General features: G+C 36.7%; 1 protein-coding gene across 2 annotated transcripts in view; it reads left to right on the forward strand.

Moving 5' to 3' along the window:
* ADAM10 (ADAM metallopeptidase domain 10) overlaps positions 1 to 15440 on the forward strand; it is a 133616-nt gene extending 118176 nt beyond the window's left edge. The window contains exons 15-16 of one of the 2 annotated variants that reach the window (XM_043555321.1): positions 11037 to 11163; positions 13179 to 15440. In XM_043555321.1, coding sequence (XP_043411256.1) covers positions 11037 to 11163; positions 13179 to 13273 — 222 coding nt within the window. In that variant the 3' untranslated portion in view covers positions 13274 to 15440. Of the gene's footprint in view, positions 1 to 3609; positions 3730 to 11036; positions 11164 to 13178 lie in introns of those variants that run through there. The other variant, XM_043555322.1, reaches the window with a different exon arrangement.
* Positions 15441 to 20017: the final 4577 nt, after the last annotated feature.

The raw sequence follows: 20017 nt of genomic DNA on the forward strand, positions 1-20017 counted from the left end.
AAAATCACTTCTCTCCTGTTTATACCAGAATCACTTTATCCAAAGAATGATTTTTAAAGTTCAAATATCCCCATGTATTATTTTCTTTTAAAGTGATTAGAATCTCTACATGTATATTGTTTGTAGATTAATTGGTAGATGATGAGAGTCCTTCTATTTTACTCTGCTCCCTGGTTCTTCTCCTGAATGGGTCTCCCTTTGGTCTGTATTATTAGGGCATTTTCATGGGATTTTTTTTCTCAAGTTGTTTTGGAAAACCTTGCTTGCTTTTTATATTTCTCCCTTGTCTCAGAATGACAGATAGCCAGCTTTGGCTTCTACTTTGTGGAATGGGAGAAATGAAAGGGAAATTGGTGATTTTCTGAAGGTTTTTTTTGCTGTTTCAGTATAATTTCTTGGTCTTTATCTTGTCAGTGATCAGAAATGTTGAACAGTTAAGATGTGATACCGAGCCTTTTGCAGATTTGTTAATGAATATAGATGTTCATCTAGCATAAATCCACTGAACTTTATTATTTTTAAGCCCACATTTCTCCAAGCTGTACAGATGTTGAATTACCTGAAATTTTCTTAAAAGACTGCTGAGAATGACTATCTAAAGTCACTTGAATATTCACATTTCTAAGTGATTACATTAAAATATCAGTAAATTTTGACTCACATATCACTCGTGTATTTTCTTCTATATATAAACATATATTTATATATATATAAACATATATATATATATCTGAATTGAAGGAGTTTGCTTTGGAAATTGACTTAGAACTCAGCCTCTTCTCCCTTCCCCCATTCCCAAATTGTTTTCTTACATTTTTTGTGTGCATTCAGCACTGAGGATGCCTTAAAAGCAAACACACACACACAAAAGTCATTTTTGGGTTGTGATCCTTTTTGGTACTCTTGTAATAACATTTGTAATAAAAACTTTGGAATTATCTCTACCATTAAAATGGCATTTATTATACACAGGAAGAATAATACTATACTTTGTGTATTAGAATATACGATTTTTAGACGTATAGGGATTATAAGGTAGGAGAATCACTGAATCTGAATTTAGGAAGCCTAGGTTTTATCTAGTTTTAGAGAATACTTTACTTTTTTTTTTTTTTTTTTTAAATTAAGCCTCATGCCCGACGTGGGGCTTGAATTCACTACCCCAAGATGAAGTGTTGCATGCTCTACTGACTGAGCCAGCCAGGCACTCCTTAGGAGACCTAGGTTTTAAACCAAAAAATGGGTCAATTTATTTAACTTAGGTCTCTTTAAAACATGATATGTTACTCATTTTTGTATTCCTGTGCTTGGTGCATAATAAGTGTTCAAAAAATATCCATTAAGCTAATGTTGCCTTTGGCATTGTGGCAAAATGGAGAGTGCAGGCTTGGGAACTATGCAAGGATTCGTATCATCCTCTGGCATTTGTCAGTTCTGTGACTTCAAGTAGCTTGCCTTTCTTAGCTCTTTACTTCCCTCTTTTCAATTTAGATCCAGTTCTTTTCCCTGCTCCGCCCCCCCCCTCCCGATTATCTCTAATAAGAACAAGTTGAGATGTGCTATACTTGTCTACTGTAGAGGACAATGTATTTTAAAAAGTAATCGGATAACGGAGATCTCAGAGTTATGTTCTCCTGAGTATATGTTGTATCAGGTATTTTAGGTTTTCCAGGTAGTGAATCATATCTAAAAATAATACTTTTTTACTTTCCTCCATTATCTCAATTTTGACTCATTTTATTTAGCATTTCAGAAGCTCATTCATTCCTATTTTAAAAATGTTTGATGGAAGTGATCTCTCAAAAGTATTTTTAAAACCTTTTTTTCATATTTAGGGGCACCTGGGTGGCTCAGTCAGTTGAGTGCCCGTCTGACTCTTGATTTTGGCTCAGGTCATGATCTCATGGTTTGTGAGATTAAGCCCTGTGTTGGGCTCTGTACTGACAACACGGAGCCTGCTTGGGATTCTCTCTCTCTCTCTCTCTCTCTCTCTCTCTCTCTCTCTCTCTGCCCTTCCCCAGGTTGTACATCCTCTTTCTCTCAAAATTAAAAACTTAAAAAAAAAAAAAAAGCTTTTTTCATATTTAGATTTGAGGATTTAGTGAAATGCTTGTTACGATAAATTGAAGTCTTGTCTTGTGAAACTGTTTAATCAGGCAATTTTAGGTTGTTTTTTAAAGTCGAGAGAGAGAGAATCTTAAGCAGGCTCCTCACTCAGCATGGAGCCTGACGAAAGGCTCGATCTCCCAACCATGAGATCATGACCTGAGCCAAAATCAAGAGTCAGACGCTCAACCAACTGAGCCGCCAGGTGCCCCAGAAGTTCTTCTTTTTTATTATTCTGATAAGAATCGGTTGTTATTTCGGGGGCCCCTGGGTGGCTCAGTCACTTTTAAACGTTCAACTTCAGCTCAGGTCATGATCTTAGGGTTTGTGGGTTCGAGCCCTGCATCGGGCTCTGTGCTCACAGCTCAGAGCCTGGAGCCTGCTTCTGTTTCTGTTTCTCCCTCTCTCTTTGCTCCTTCCCCACTCACACTATGTTTGTCTCTCTGTCTCTCAAAAATAAATAAACATTAAAAAAATTTAAAAAAAAAAGAATCAGTTGTATTTCTCTCTCTTTTTTTAATGTTTTATTTATTTTTGAGAGAGAGACAGAACAGGGGAGGGGCAGAGAGAGAGTGAGACACAGAATCTGAAGCAGGCTCCAGGCTCTGAGCTGTCAGCACAGAGCTTGACTCAGGGCTTAAACTCACAAACCACGAGATCATGGCCTGAGCCAAAGTCAGATGTTCAACCGACTGAGCCACCCAGGCGCCCCTGTATTTCTCATTTTTAAATTAATTTCTGCTCTCAGATTTTGCTGTAGCTTTATGAACCTGCATATTAAGTATCTGTTATTCTTTATGAAAGATTTAGGCCAGTGTTTCCCAAGTGCTTCATAGAATTCTACATCCATGGATTTGATGGTCCAATGAATCTGGAAAATATTGCATACTATAGTATCCTCTTAGATATTTATGATAATATCGTGGGAAGTCTTACAGTAAAAAGACTTTAAATTTCATTTTTCAAACTTACCTGACCCAAGAAACCTTTATTCATTCATAAGGCTTATTAAACCCTAAATATCAATAGAAATCACTTGGAAGAATAGTGGTCAAGATCAGTAATTCTTATTCCTGGTTGTTCATTACTTAGGGCTTAGACTAATTCAGAATCTCACAGGATGGGGCTTAAGTATCTGGGTCTTTTAAAAGCTTCTGAGCTATTTCTGGTGAAGAGCCAGGATTGAGCACCAACCATTGATCTAGAAACCAGGGGTTGGCAAACTATGTTTCATTAGCCAAATCTAGCCCACTGCCTGCTTTTGTATACCTCACAAGCTAAGAATGGTTTCACATTTTTAAGTAGTTGAAAAAATGAAAAGATATTATGGAAATATTCTATTGAAAATGATAAGAAATTCAAATTTCAGTGTCCATAAATAATGATTTATTAGAACACGGCCACACCCATTCACTTATACATTGTCTGTGGCCGCTTTTGCACTTCGAGTAGTTGCAACAGAGACTGGCTTCTCAAATTTAAAATATTTATCTGGCCTTTTAGAGGAAATGTTTGCCAACCCCTAATCTGGAGCAGTGGATCTCAAAATGCTGACCAGCAGCATCAACATCTGGGAACTTGACAGAACTGCAGATTATCAGACCTTACCCCGGATCCACTGAGTCAACAGGTGATGATGGTGCATGCTAAAGTGTGGGAACCATTTTTTTCAGTTTCTGCAGTGTTAGGACTCCTTTTTGAAAGGCTTATAATAGAGATTTTCTACTTTGTCATCCTCATCTGTTGAAATGGAGGGTGGGTCTGGACGTCTAAGGTCTTCATTGCCTAGTGGAATAGGCTACATAGCTATCACTTGTGAAACTTGAACAACAAAGATGCAGTGTTGTCACAGGGCTTAGCATGTGGTAAGGATTCAGTATACATTTGTTGGATGCATGAAGCAGATTTCTTAAATGTCAGTTTATATGGAAAAGAATAAAAATTGTGCATATTATCTTCACTCTGAAGCTATAATATCTTCAGGTTTCTCTCAGTGGTATTTTATCCTGCTTGCTTAGGCTGCACTTAAAGTAACTAAGGGATTAGAAGCCAGTTGCTTTCAGCTCGGCAGATTGGTGTGAGGGGTAGCACATGGCTGGAGGGGTGGTGGCTGGCGGGGGCGGGGGAGGGAGTTGAAGGATAGAAGAACATTTAGGCAAAGTCCAGACAACAGTATATTCTGAAGGAGAGAAGGGAAGCTTTCTTCCCCTGTAGGATGGCAAAACCAGGATCAGCACAAGGGGCAGTGGGCCTGACAAGGTTTTGTGATCCCCAGGAAGTCTAGAGTGCATTTGTGAAGAGTGAGTCGTCAAATGCTGAAACATTCGCTGAAATGATTGTATGGTTGACTTTTTCTGGAGATGTTCAAAAACAGTAAAGAATGTCTTATGTCTGAAGAGACTTGAGTGTATGTCTTACCCCTTCCCCCTTACAGTTTTCTTTTGGGTTGGGGAGGAGATACCTGTTTTATCATTTTATAATCTATAGGTCTGTTTTGTTTATTTAGGTTATTAAATTTAAAAAAAGGTAAAATTAGTATGTAATCAATTAGACTAGCAAATTTTGACCTTTTATTTTGTAGTTTTTACTTATTTTTTCTACTTTGTGTTCTTTTTGCCATATAAATGACTGTGTTGAATAGCATCTGTCTGTGTCCTATGTAGAATTATTTTCTCAGATTTGATTTAGTGCTTGGTAACTTCAAGGCTGTGTTTTAACCTTTTGGTTATCTTCTGTTCTTTAAGTTTCACTTAGCACCCTTGTATCGATGAAAGATGAGCTTGGTGCATAATTTACACTCATTAAATGTTTGTTGAGTAAATGTTGGCTCTCCTTTCTTTCAGATTCTACCAGGTGGACACATTGTGATCTTTCCTTACAGATGAAACACATATTGTGCATTTATTAGCCTGGTTTGGTATTCTTGGTATTCTTTCCCCCTGATTTTATAATTTTCTTTTTTATATATAAAACTCACAAACTGTGAGCTCAACCAACTGAGTCAGTCAGGCTCTCCCATTTTAGGGAGTATTAGGGCTCCCCCTTTTAAAGGGAGTATTAAAAAATACCCTCTACCAAAGGTGGCCATATTTACTACATTCTCAAATACACCATTGTTTTGTTTAGTTTTTCTTGCTATCTACTCACCACTGTGATGTTTCATTTCCTCACACACTGAGCTGAAGAGCTGCTGGCATTGTTACTAAAACATCTCAAGCTTTGGGCTTTTGAGATGTGTAGTTACCTAGAAAAACTTGGAGGAAGTTCAAGAACACTGCTAAAAGGACCTGGAAGTTCTTAAGGACCTGGGTGCCATGTTTTAGTAAATGTCTATTGATCTCAACTGGAACTAGGTCCTCTTGACTTTTGTTTTCTACAGTTATAGCCATTATTAAATCCAAGCTTTCTTTCTTACCTGCTTCTGTTACTATCATACTACTTGCATCTGTATTTGAGACTTTTTAGATGCTGAAAAACTAGTACCAGAGGTATCAAAACTACCATTTTTTACATCCAGTCTCCGTTATAAGAGCCTTGTCGCATTATTTGTACGGACAATCTATAAATAATAAATGAGCTGTTTAGAAGTGTTTCAAAAAGTCAGTATTTGGAATAATGGCTCACCTGTAATAACTAGTGTAACAGGTACTTTTTTTATGGGATAGGTACTGAGTTTGTAGGATATAAATTCAGGGAGCTCGTAGCCAAGTTTGAATTAGAGTGACAAATACATAGAAACATATTTTCATTTCTGCCTGATGTTTTCACAGAAAATAGGACCCTATTTAGGGAAGACTCTTTATTAAGGAGGTGATGCCAAAACTAAATTCTTAAGGGCTAGTAGAAGTAGAGGATACAGATGGATGTTTTATGGATAGGGAGCACCTAAAAAGTCACATAAGTATGAATTTTTTTAATAAAAGAGGTTTTTGTTTGTCTTTTACATTTTTTCCTTTTGAAAGTGTGGTTATCCTTTTTTAAAAAAATTTATTTACTTATTTTGAGTAGGCTTCACTCCTAATGTGGAGCTTGAATTCATGACCATGAACTCAAGATCTGAGCCGAGATCTAGAGTCGGACACTTAGCTGACTGAGCCATCCAGGCACCCCAACCATTTTTTTAATGGACAAAGTAATACATTGAAAAATAAGCCATCTTTTTACCGTGATCAGTCTTCTGAAGATTATTTTTTGTGTATTCTTCAGAAAGGATCTATACCATTACAAGAATATACATACATATATTTAAAAAGTGGAATCATATAGGTACTTTGCTGTACTTTATTGTGCTCAAGGGCTTTTTTTGTTTTTGTTTTTTTTCTCTTTCCCACTTAATGGTCTTGGAGATCCTTGGTAGGAAGCTTTTGAAAAGGGGTTTTACATAGAGGAATGGCATAGTCAATTCCGTATTTTAGGTAGTTGTAACACTGATGACCCTGTGGAAGATGTTTTTTTAAGTTTATTTATTTATTTTGAAAGAGAGCATGTGCAAGTGGGGAAGGGGTAAAAAGAGACAGAGAATCCCAAGCAGGTTCTGCACTGCAGCGCAGAGCGTGATGCAGGGCTCGAATCCACAAACTGTGAGATCATGACCTGAGCCAAAATCAAGAGTCAGATACAACCACCTGAGCCACCCAAGTGTCCCTGGAAAATGGTTTTGAGCAGGGAAGACTGGAAGGAAGGAATGGTGTTAGAGAATATAATGAACATTAGGAATAGATGTGCATCTCCTGTAATTAGCCCATCAGCCTGAAAGTAGTAGGAAACCATTGATCCTTTCTGCTTATGGGCTGGATCACATTAGGGGTGGTACTTCTTCCCCAGAGGGAATTTGAGAATGTACCGTATTTGTCAGAGTAACTGAAGGGCTCTACCAGCATTTGATGGATGAGGTTCAGGGATGCTAAACTTCCTGTATTGCTCACAGGGGTTGTGTACCACAATGGCAGCATGTCTAAACTGTGTAAGAAGCACACATCTGCATCCTCATCACTGGTGTACTCATTTAAGATGCAGTTTCCTGGGCCTTTCACCAGAACACCAGAATTGGAATTAGTAGGGTTGTGGCCTGAGAACCTGTGTTTTAATAAGCATATCAGATAATTCTTAGATCTACTCAGTGATAGGAACCATCCCTTTATCATATGTGTGCTGATTATTTGAGCAGCATTTCCCAGTCATAGTACTCTCTCTTTCTGTAGCCAGTCATAGACTCTCAGCTTCCCAAAATTCTTAGGCTGGTAGTTGTGTTAGAGATTTAGAACTAAAGAGTTAGTGTTGGATGGTATCCATTTTAGATAAAGGCTCCAAACTAATGTCCTGTATATGGGTGTAGAACAGGGGTTGACAGACCGTGGCCTGTGGTCAGATCCAGCCTGCTCCCAGTTTTTATAAATAATGGCTTACTGGAATATGGCCACACTAATTTGTTTGCATGTTATCTATGGCTGCTTTTGTACTAGAATGAAGAAATGAGTAGTTTGACAGAGACAAGCCTAAAATATTTATTGTTTGCCCCTTTACAGAAAAAGTTTGAGACCAGTGGTTCTCAGTCTTGCCTGCATAATGAAATACCGCATAATAAAATTACTGATGTCATAGTCCCACCCCCACGCTATTTGGGTCTGGGATTTGCTCTAGGTATCTTGAGTTTTAAAAGCTTCCCAAATGATTCTAACATGCCAAGCCAAGGTTGAGAACTACTGGTATAGAGCAGGAAGAACACTTGAGTAGTACAAACTGGTGATTTTAGTTCTTTACGTATTTTACTAGGTCAGAGTGTCAGAAATGCAGACAGTGGAGGGAGAAGAAGGTCCTATTTCATTAAGTGGCATATTTAAAAGGGTTCCGGGTGCTAGAAACAGGACAGAAGCTGTGCGTATAGACTATGGAAAATTCATGCAGCAAGAGAAAGGAAATACTATCCTAAAAACTCACAAGTAGAGCAAGGCTCTGGAAGTTATTTTCTATAGAAACCAAAAGAAAATTTTAAAAGATTCTCTAGCAGTCTCGGTAGGATACAAAAAATGAACTCTGAAAAGTAGGTTGTAAACTTGTGGTTTCCAACTGAGATTCTGTAAACATGTCTTGTAAGGTCTGTGTATTGTTTTTAGAAATTTTGAGTGAGTTGACAGCACTTAAAAATAGATTCCACATAAAAATTGAGATTTGTAGCTTCTGTTGAAAAAATCAGATCTTTCAGCAGTGAGGATGAATTGCATTACTTCTGTCTTTTTGAACAGTATATTCCTAAAGCCATTAGGTGAGGACAAGTAAGGTGGGCATCCATACCAAGTGGGGGGAGCTATAGTGGCACACAACAGGGTGTTAGAGCCTGAGCAAAGTAGGGAGGGTGTGGAATGGGGAAGAAGACCAATATGAGGTGTTAAAGCCCAAGCAGGTGAGAAGGGCACCTTGTGGAGGGGCAGCTGGCTTGGGATATCTGAGTACAAGTGTTGTGTGAGAAGGGTGTCTACATAGGAGGGGCAATTCTGCCAGGGCTCCTTGGAGAAACGGCTGATTCAAGGGCTGGGGCAGGGAAAGAATAAGATAAACCTAGAATTAATTGTGCCAGAAAGTAAAGTTGCTCAAAGACTGGTAGGGACATGTTCAAAAGACACACTGTGATAGTAATGGATTATAAACCCATTGAATACAATAGGAAACCATGAGGCAATACTGAGTGAAATGAGCAAGTTGAAAGTTTGATGAAGAAGGGGATATTTATGTAGCTCCAAGTTATGTCCCTACAGAAGACTCACTGACTACAAAAAAGAAGAGTGTCTTTATGGTGAAGTTTGGCAGGTATCACCTTTTAGTCTAGTGATCAGGTTAATATACCAGTCACGAGATCAAAAACCTGTGTCACCTGATGGAATGCGATGTGAACAACACAGCATCACTTCTGTGATATTCTTACTAAAGATGTATGACCTGAATCTAATCATAGGGACACATCTAAGAAACCAAAACTGAGGGACATATAATACAAAGTAACTGGCCTGTAATCTTCAAAAGTGTCAAGGTTATATAAACCAAGGAAAGACTGTACAACTTTTCCAGATTTTAGGAAACTAAAGAAATACAGCAGCTAAAAGCAACACGTAATTCTGAATTGGATAGTATTAGGACAAATGGCAAAACTTGAGGGGGTCTGAGGATTAAATGGTAGTAATGTATCAGTGCTAATTTACTGATCTTGATGATTGTGTTGTGGTTATCTAGAAAACCCCTTATGGTGTAAAATTACATGCTAAGATGTTTAGGTATAACAGAGCATCATGCTAGCAATTTACTCTCAGATGGTTCCAGATTTTAAAAAGTTTGTTGTACTAGCAACTTTTCTATAAGTTTGAGATTCTTTCAAAATAAAACCAACTTAAAAATAAATTTGTATGTGAAAGCCTTTATGCACACATGAAAAAAGTGGCTTGGGGCATTTCCCACAACATGTATTTTTATTTCAGTTTTTATTACTTTAATTATGTTGTCACTGCTGGATAAAAAAACAGTATAGAAGTAGTAGGCTGTTATAAGACTTCATATCATAGAAAATCTTAAATGGGGGTTTCTTGGGCTATAATTAGCAATAACTATATATGTAATACATCAGTCTATGTTAAACCAATGTGAAGGTTATAAAGTTGTAACTGTTTTGTATGATGCTTATTATTCCTTACTGTCTTAAAACCAAATCTGAGTATTTTGAATTGCAAAATAGACTTAGAATTTATTAAGAATAGAAACAGTAATTTTTCTGTAAATAAGATTATACTAGTAATTTTTGAAGTTTTTTGGTTGGCTAATTGATTATATGATTTAAGCTAGAAGTGAAAGTTTTACTTCCTTCTTAGGCTGGGTAAATTTTGCTTGTAGAATGTGTATATCCTTCCATTTTTCATATTAAAAAAGACAACCTTTAAATAAATTATTATAAATAATAGATGTTATGATTCAAATATATAATATTTATATATTATAATATATAAAATACAGTGAAAGCTAAGATTTATGATAAAGTAATTTCATAGCAGTAGTCTGGGGCTTAAATTTCAAATGAAATAGAATAACAGGAAAAGGGGGGAGGCTCAAAAGAGAGAGAATTTAGTATTTGACGATTAGAAAAAAGCATAGGTTCAAGATTATTTTAAAAATTTATCTAGGGGCGCCTGGGTGGCGCAGTCGGTTAAGCGTCTGACTTCAGCCAGGTCACGATCTCGCGGTCTGTGAGTTCGAGCCCCACGTCAGGCTCTGGGCTGATGGCTCAGAGCCTGGAGCCTGTTTCCGATTCTGTGTCTCCCTCTCTCTCTGCCCCTCCCCCGTTCATGCTCTGTCTCTCTCTGTCCCAAAAATAAATAAAAGTTGAAAAAAAAATTAAAAAAAAAATTTATCTAGAAGTAGAATTTAAAGTAACTGATATACCCTCTAAGCCCCTGGAGAATCTAAAGGCAAACAGACATAGTTTATGAGAGAGAGAGAGAGAGAGAGAGAGAAATAAATAAATAAATAAATAAATAAATAAATAAATAAATAAATAAATAAATAAAATATTCAAACCATAAAATACTTAATAACATGGGAAAATACAGTGTAAACTATATGCAGGATGGACCTTAGTTTTGCATGTGAGTTTATCTGTGTGTATGACCACCATAGCTATATCTAGAAAAGAAACTGAAAGAAAAATAAGATTGAGTGGTTTCATCTAGGGTGTGAAATTATGGGTGTTTTTTGTCTTTTTCCTTAATATTTCTGTGACATTAAAAAAAATCTGTATGTGCTTATATATGGTATCTGTACAACTCCCAATGAGCAAGTGTTCTGAACAAATGTTCTTCAAAAATTAAAATGTAATATATATATTTTATGTAATATAAAATACCCTAAAATATTTTATAGCTTTTTCAGTAGAGAAATCTGTTTCTTTCTAGGTTTATTGGTGGGCTGTATTACTTATGGGAATTGCCCTGATCATGCTAATGGCTGGATTTATTAAGATATGCAGTGTTCATACTCCAAGTAGTAATCCAAAGCTGCCTCCTCCTAAACCTCTTCCAGGTAAGACAGTCTGAGCAAGACTGTGTTTTTTTAACTCAGAACTGTTCAGCGGGCAGAATTGAATTCTAAATGAGTCTTTAGTAACTAATTTTATAGTACTTTCTCCTTGAAAATGAGATCACTGGATGAATTATTTAGTTGAGTTTTGAGTGTGTTCTTTGTGAATCCATTCTAACTTATGGCTGCCAATTTAATGCTAATCTGTCTTGAGTCACTAAAAATATTTAGACCTAGAAAAATTTATTTTTTGCCTGATACTTGTTTTCTTACTTTTCATATTCTAAAATCTTCCCCTTTTTTTTTGTCTTTATTATGATCAACTACTTTTAAATGATTGCTTTTTCTATTCTAATAGCTGTACTTCTTCTATTGTTTCTAATGTTTATGCTCTTGAAATATTTCCTGGCACATAAACTCATTTTCCCTAGGGGTGATGCTTATGGGGAAATACAGATGACAGTCTGTGGGAGGGTCTTACGGTAGAGGCTTCAGTCACCAAGTAACCATAGTTACTCTCCATCTCTGAAAATAACTCCTGAGGTTTGGTCTCTACCCTTTACCTCTCATGGAGACACAGCTTCGGAGAGGAGGCTTTCTTTAGATTAGCTCCAGGGATTTGGAGAAGAAAAGAGTACGAGGCAACTGCTCCAGGTTATTTAGTCCCCATCTGTTTCTCCCTCACCTTCCCCAAGGTATTTGTGGCTTCTGTGCTGCCCTCAGAACGCCTGGACCAGAACTCTTCACTCTAGGAGTAGGGCATACATCATCCCATGACAGTGGCAGAGGAGAACAAGAGCTAACTGGCAGCTGTCCCTCTCCTACCTTGCACAGACTTCTCATGAAGCCTCTTGCCTCAGGCCACATCTACTACCCTACATAAAGTGTTTAAAACTAGGGGTTCCTTACAGTTTTCTCTATTTTCCCTCAGTTGCTCCCCTGAATTTACCTATCGTGGGGCAAGAGAGCTCAGTAGTATCAGTACTGCTTGAGACAGTATCTTGGTGGCAATCAGGAAATTGGATTTTGATGTTACTGCTTTTTGTAAATTGACAGTGTCAGCGCTCTAAAACTTATATTAATTTCTTAGGGATTCCTAAGGGCCACATGACCCTCTATAGATATGTTACCAATTATGGTCTCATGCAACGTAGCACTTTTTTTTATTTGATTTCACCTTAAGCAGATTTCACCTTTAAAAACTTAAACCAACAACCCTATCATTTATTGAACCCTCACAAAAAAACACCTTTACTGAATTGTCATATAATCTTCACAGATTATATATAGACTATATGAGTTCATTATTATCCCTGTTTTACAGACAAGGCATCTGAGTTTCAGAGAGGTTAAGTCATTTGCTCAAAGTAATTTATTCCTCATGGATTCTGTCCTCAGAATTCATGTTCATCTAACAGTTGTGTCTGTTGAACACTTGAAATGTGGCTAGTTTAAATTGAGATGTGTTATAAATATAAAATACATACCAGACTTGGAAGGCTTTGCATATAAAAAAGAATGACATAGTTCATTAATACTTTTTTGTATTGATACACCTTGAAATGATAATATTTTGGCTATATTGAATTAAGTGATATAAAAAATTATGAACATTATTTTGCTGTCTTTTTGCCTTTTTTCATTATGGCTACCAGAAATTTTTAAATTACACATACAATGCTGATCTAGAACTTTTCTTTCTTTTTTTTTTTTTTTTAATTTTTTTTTTTCAACGTTTATTTATTTTTGGGACAGAGAGAGACAGAGCATGAACGGGGGAGGGGCAGAGAGAGAGGGAGACACAGAATCGGAAACAGGCTCCAGGCTCTGAGCCATCAGCCCAGAGCCTGACGCGGGGCTCGAACTCACGGACCGCGAGATCGTGACCTGGCTGAAGTCGGACGCTTAACCGACTGCGCCACCCAGGCGCCCCTAGAACTTTTCTTATTGAAGTGTTACCTTTGTTTTTTAAGATTAAAAAGCACACAGTAAATCCGTTTTACTTTTGTGATTCACAGGCACTTTAAAGAGGAGGAGACCTCCACAGCCCATTCAGCAGCCCCAGCGTCAGAGGCCCCGGGAGAGTTATCAAATGGGACACATGAGACGTTAACTGCAGCTTTTGCCTTGGTTCTTCCTAGTGCCTACAATGGGAAAACTTCACTCCAAAGAGACACCTATTAAATCATCATCCCCAAACTAAACCCTCACAAATACAGTCGAAGAAAAAATGGCAAGAGATCATGTCCTCAGACCAGGTGGAATTACATAAGTTTTAAAGCCTGAAAATTCCAATTTGGGGGTGGGGGGATGGAAAAGGAACCCAATTTTCTTATGGACAGCTATTTTTAACATAATGGCACAAAGTCTTAGAATATTATTATGTGCCCCGTGTTCCCTGTTCTTCGTTGCTGCATTTTCTTCACTTGCAGGCAAACTTGGCTCTCGATAAACTTTTATCACAAATTGAAATATATATATATTTTTTTCAACTGCCAATCAAGGCTAAGGAGGCTCGACCACCTCAACATTGGAGACATCACTTGCCAATGTACATACCTTGTTATATGCAGACATGTATTTCTTACGTACACTGTACTTCTGTGTGCAATTGTAAACAGAAATTGCAATATGGATGTTTCTTTGTATTATAAAATTTTTCCGCTCTTAATGAAAAATTACTGTTTAATTGACATACTCAGGATAACAGAGAATGGTGGTATTCAGTGGTCCAGGATTCTGTAATGCTTTACACAGGCAGTTTTGAAGTGAGAATCCATTTACCTTTTTATAATGATGGAGTTGGTTCTGATATTCATCTTGTCTTCATCAAATGGCTGCTAAGAGCACATGAGTGGCTATGCTGAGGAACACAGTTACGTGTGCAAACTGGACATACGCAGCATACTACTTCAGAGTTAGTTCTTACGCAAATGTCTGATTTCTGCTTACTTATTTTAAACTTTCTAATTCAATTCCAGTTTTGAATCGATAGGTGAAATTTTATTCATGCTTTGGTAGAAATTACGTCAATGAAATGACTTCTTTTTGTTTGTAGCCTGTTATTTGTGCTTTCCATATATCTAAAGTATGCTAATTATGTTTTTGGTTTTTTCCGACCTGGAAAAGAAAAGCTGGGTCTTTTATTTTATCAAAATACCGGAACGATTTTTTCAGCATATTATCACTGATCATTGGTAACCACTAAAGAAGGGTGATTTGCTCAACTAGTAGTTAAAATTGTAGATAGGCCTTCTGACATTTTTTTTCCCTAAAATATTTTAACAATGAAGGTGAAACAGCACAATGTCCCGTTCCAAATTTATTTTTTAAACAGATGTAAATAATTGGCTTTTTAAAGAAAGCAAAAGCATTTAATGTATTAACAGGCGTATTGCTATGCAGAAATGGAAGGGGGCATTACAAAAAAATTTTAAGCTTGTGACGTATTTATTGCTTCTGTTTTCCAACTACATCACTTAAATTAGAAGTAAACAGCTATGATTTTTCTGGCTTCACATAGGAGGCAAATTTAGGGAACAGTGAAAAGATTTGTGTTTTGGCTTTTTTTTTTTCCTTTTTGTTTCTTAAGAGTATAAGGTTTACACAATCATTCTCATAATGTGACGCAAGCCAGCAAGGCCAAAAATGCTAGAGAAAATAATGGGATCTCTTCCTTGTAAACTTGTACAGTATGTGGTGACTTTTTTCAAAATACAGCTTTTTGTACATGATTTAGAGACAAATTTTGTACATGAAACCCCAGATAGACTATAAATAATTCTAAACAAACAAGTAGGTAGATATGTATGTAATTGCTTTTAAATCATTTAAATGCCTTTGTTTTTGGACTGTGCAAAGGTTGGAAGTGGGTTTGCATTTCTAAAATGGTGACTTTTATTCTGCAAGAGTTCTTAGTAACTTCTTGAGTGTGGTAGACTTTGGAACATGTACATTTTTTGCCTGTAATGTTATCCTGTGGTAGGGTTTTGGCAGGTACACACTGCCCTATTTTATTTTGAGTCTAAGTTAAATGTTTTCTGACAAGAGATACGTGCACTGAACTCTTTCCACTGCAAATCAAGATGTGGTAAAACAAAAGGATCAAGACAAATGAGATCTAATACTACTGTCAGTTTAATGTCCACTGTGTTTTATACAGTATCTTTTTGTTCACTTTGGAAATTTTTACTAAAAATTGCAAAAAATAAAGTATTGTGCAAAGATGTAAGGTTTTTTGAAACTTGAAATGCATTAATAAATAGACTTGATGAAATCAACTCAAAGGTTCCATACTCTTTGAACTCTGAGAACTATCAAAAGAAGCTTCCCACAAAGCAGCTTTTCCTTACCAACTGAAAGCGATTATTAAGCAGAAAGACGATTGTCTCTTTTCCTGCACATACAGATATTATTATTCCTAGTTAGGAGTCCATGAAAAAAATTTATGATTAGATCTCTCTGTATCTACGCACAATGATCATTTAAAAAAAACTCTTAACTGCTTTACGTTATTTCTAAATAATATTCAAAATGTTTAAAAGTCTTTGTCTTGGTAGAAAAGCAGAGTCATTTTGGAAACCATGGTCTTACATGTATTTCGCAAAGGTTTGAATACTAAGTACCTCACTTATTTTCAAAGTCTATTTTAGTAAAAACTATGTTTTAAAATTTGGAGCCACATTTTCCTGTTTTGTCAAATTCATAGCAAATAAGGAGAGAACTGACACTTCAGTCTTAATCTAGGAAAGAATTATAAGACCAGAATGGTGCCCTGCAGAGAATAATCTGCCCCCCAATTTTTAAAAAAAAATCAAGACCAGCTACAACTAAGTAGTATTTGTTAAATGGGTAAGTATGCAATACTTTTAGTTACTGTGATTTACAAACATCAAAGTATATCATACTTAATGTTGCTTCTGAAGGCATTAATATTGATTAATTCAGATGATTGCAAATTTGTTGTTTTTACTTAGAATTGAATGCCTAAATTTTGTTGAGAATGTTTTTGCCCCTAAGTTTTCTAAAGTCAGACAACAACTCACAAGCAAAATCAATAAAGTAAATGATTACAGTTTTTAAAGTTAGTGTTCCCCATAGCTTCAGGCAAGATATAAGTTTGGGGAAGGACTTTTTAAAGGGAAAGAAACTTGATCTGATCAACCTTATTTTCTGAGGTGTCTTCAGCCCTCTTTGTTTGGGTACTTCATTTTTGTCATATTCACAGGCTAGTGAAAACCGAAGATTTCTCCAAATTGAGCAAACTCCCTTCCAGTTCTTTCTCTGTCCGTGCAGCTGGTACGTGTTAAGATTAATAATAATTATTATTTCTCCAAAGATGGGATTAGTGTCCTTGGCTGTGCAGTTGTGGGGGCTTGTGCTTCAGGCGGCTTTTAATTTCTTGTCAGTAAGTGTTTCTAATGAAAAGTATAAGAGGGTGTAGTAAACACATTGCAAAACTGGACAGCCCATATTTGGGGTTAAGAGAGGAGATGTTCCTTATCTAGATTGAAAGGGTCAGTGTCTCCCCAAACTGGAGAGATGTTAGATACAGCTTGAAAGCAGCTGCCAGGGACAGTTTATTTATCTTTAAAGTAGTCTAAATTTGCAATAAATTGTAAGTTTCCTGAAAACCTTTTTTTAAAAATTTTTAAAAGTTTATTATTTATTTTTAAGACAGAGCACGAGCAGGGGAGGGGCAGAGAGAGGGAGAGGGAGACACAGAATTTGAAGCAGGCTCCAGGCTCTGAGCAGTCAGTAGAGCCCGATGTGGGGCCTGAACTCCTGAATCTCGAGATTGTGACCTGAACTGAAGTCAGACCCTTAAGCGACTGAGCTACCCAGGTGCCCCCTTGAAAACATTTTTTGACTTCTAAGTAATAAATATGGTCACTTTGCCCCACAACTCAGTTTCAGTTTCAGCGTTTCTGGTTTTAAGTTCTTGATTAAAAACAACTTTCGTTTAAATCTCTTTTTCCATCTATTACCACTTTGGTTTTTCCACTATTGTGTCTGTATCCAATCCTTTATATTACTAGCATACAAAGTGAGCCCTTATGTGCTGCTATATCACAATTGTGTTTGTGTGTCTTAGTTACATACATGGGTGCACTTTTTTCAGTAGAAATTCATATATTCTATAATTGATAAGCCCTTCAGAGTGTGTGCTCTCTCCCATAAAAAACAATGGGATGCTAGGTAAAATGGAGGGTTGACCAAAATACTTATTAGCCTCTGCTCTTTCCTAAAATCTCCACTAAAGTCATAGTGACTGGGGAAAGAAGAGAGCATAATCCAACAAGGACAAGGAATATTGAAGAGAAGACAACAAAAACAAAATTTTAGAAACTGGAAAGCAGGAAGAGTAGTGTCTGATTTGGCAGATCCAGGGAAACCAAGTCCTAAACCAGCGGTGGAAGCAGGAGAATAGCCCAGTTTGCCCTGGAAGATTTTGGGATATAGCCTTCAAGACTTCCTTTCCAGGCATGTGGCCAAAGGCATAATATGAACACTTCTGTACCCACCTTTCTTATTTAACAATATATTGATACAGTATCTACATCATTTAAATGACTGTGAAGACTTCATTCTATGGATGTACTGTACATTCTTAAAATTAACCAATTCCCTGTGGTTTGTACCTAGAGATTTTTATACTATTTATTATTTTAAACAGTCCTACAAGGAAAATCCTGAGCCTTAATAAATTCCTAAAGGTGGAATTAATTGGGTTAAAGGTTTTTTTGAAGGTCATGGATAAAAATTATGATATTGTCTTTCAGATAGATGGTACCAAGTTATATTCCCACTATTAGCATAGAAGAATAGTTCCACCATTAGCATATTAACATATTATATAATTTTTTAAAACTAATCTCCACACCCAACGTGAGGCTTGAACCTATGACCTTGAGATCAAGAGTCACACACTCTACTGACAGCCAGCCAGGTGCCCCAGCGTATTATGTAACTATTTTAAAATCTGAGAGCCCCAGGCTTAAAATTTCACATGTATGCAGCTACATGAATTTGTGAGAAATAGTAGAAGACTGCTTCTTAATTGACTTCAGTAGCTTTGAACATAATTCAAATGGAAGTCAAATGTAGTGCCCCAGTTGTGGTCTCTAAACGCCATTTTCTTCAAAGAAACAGGACATCCTTGATAAATGGCTAATTCCAGATCTAGAGGAAGAAATGTACAAGAAGAGCCTAAAAACCACTGTATCCTACCAGAGAGCAAAGTAAGGCATTAAAGGTCTGTCAAAAAAGATTCAGGAGGCTCCTTGAAGAAGTTCCCACCGGCCACAGCTAATTTTAGCAACAGGATAGTATCTGCAAGAGATTGAAGCTCATGTTATGTTTTACTCTAGGAGTTTACAAAATCATAGTTACCTGTGGAACATACTCTTTTTGTCTTTTGTTTGTTTGTTTGTTTTGGGAGAAAGAGGGAGAGAATACACAAGCCAGGGAAGGACAGAGAGAGAGAATCCCAAGCATGCTCTGTGAAGCACAGAACGTGACGCAGGGCTCAGTCTCACAAACCATGAGATCATGACCTGAGCTGAAACCAAGAGTTAGATGCTTAACCTACTGAGCCACCCAGGCGCCCCTGGAATATAGTCTTAAAGAAATATACCAGCTAAGAAGTTAAAGAGGAATGATAAGATATCACCATTTTATCCCACAAAGATTAATGGGTCTAGACAGTGATCACCCGTGACTTCACAAAGAGCACACATTTGGTGCTTCCTAATGGAAATACACGTACCACTTAGGAAGCAGTCCTTCCAAAAGTTGAATCTGATCCTGATTGAGCCTCCGTAGCCAACCACCTCCTTACTAGACATACGGGAAAGAAAGGAGCATGTTAAATGATACCAGGAGAGATTCAATCGGCAAAATCCAGACTCTGGAAAAACTATAGCACAAGTAACCCTGTTTCTTTAACAACTGAATTGCAAGGGGGGAAGAAAAAGATGGATTGGAAGTGACGTAAGAGATATATCTACCAAGACAATTTATGGGCTTATTAGGATCCTGATTTGAATAAACTTAATAAAAAAATGAGACCATGGGGGAAGTTTGAAAACTAATTGAATATTTGATGACTTCAAGGATTTTAATGATTATTTTTAGGTATGATAATGGCGTTGTGGTTACATTTTTACAAGGAACCCTATTAGAGATGCGAATTGAAATACATTAAAAATGAAATAATAGGGTATTTAGGATTTGCTTAAAAATAATTGAGGAGTTAGAGTTGGGTAGTTGTTGGAATATACATGAAACAAGATTGACCATGAGTTGACCATTATTGAAACTGGGTGATGAATACTTGGGAATTCATTATACAGGTACTATTTTCTCTACCTGTGTTTATATTAGAAATTTCCCATGAAAGGTGTTTTTTTTAAATGTGAATCAAATTCATACAGAAACTCATTATTGTTTTTGTTTTAATAATTCATGATAATGGCCTGTACTTACAGTGATTTTGTATAATGATTTTTTTCCACTGGAATTAAACTTGAATCAGTCAAGCTAACGTAATTAATTATATTCTGCTCCAGTTACAATGAATGATTAATTGATTTCCACTGCTAGGGTAAATGCTTGAAGCTGTCAGTCATTTCAGCAGTCGTAGTAAGCAGGCCACTACATCCCTCCTTGCTCACTAGTTTGTCTTGCTAACTATTTAAGGGGAATATTTAGTTTTTGTTAAACCATGTCAGGGTCTGTGATTAGGTTTTTTCACATTTAACCTGTGTGTCCCATATTAGAATAAATGTTAAGTAACTCAGTACAGTAAACTAGGTTCTACTCTTTCTTGTTGAAATGATAATGATCCCCAGAGGTG

This window comes from Prionailurus bengalensis, chromosome B3 (genome assembly GCF_016509475.1).
Source record: "Prionailurus bengalensis isolate Pbe53 chromosome B3, Fcat_Pben_1.1_paternal_pri, whole genome shotgun sequence".
Lineage (NCBI taxonomy): Eukaryota > Metazoa > Chordata > Mammalia > Carnivora > Felidae > Prionailurus > Prionailurus bengalensis.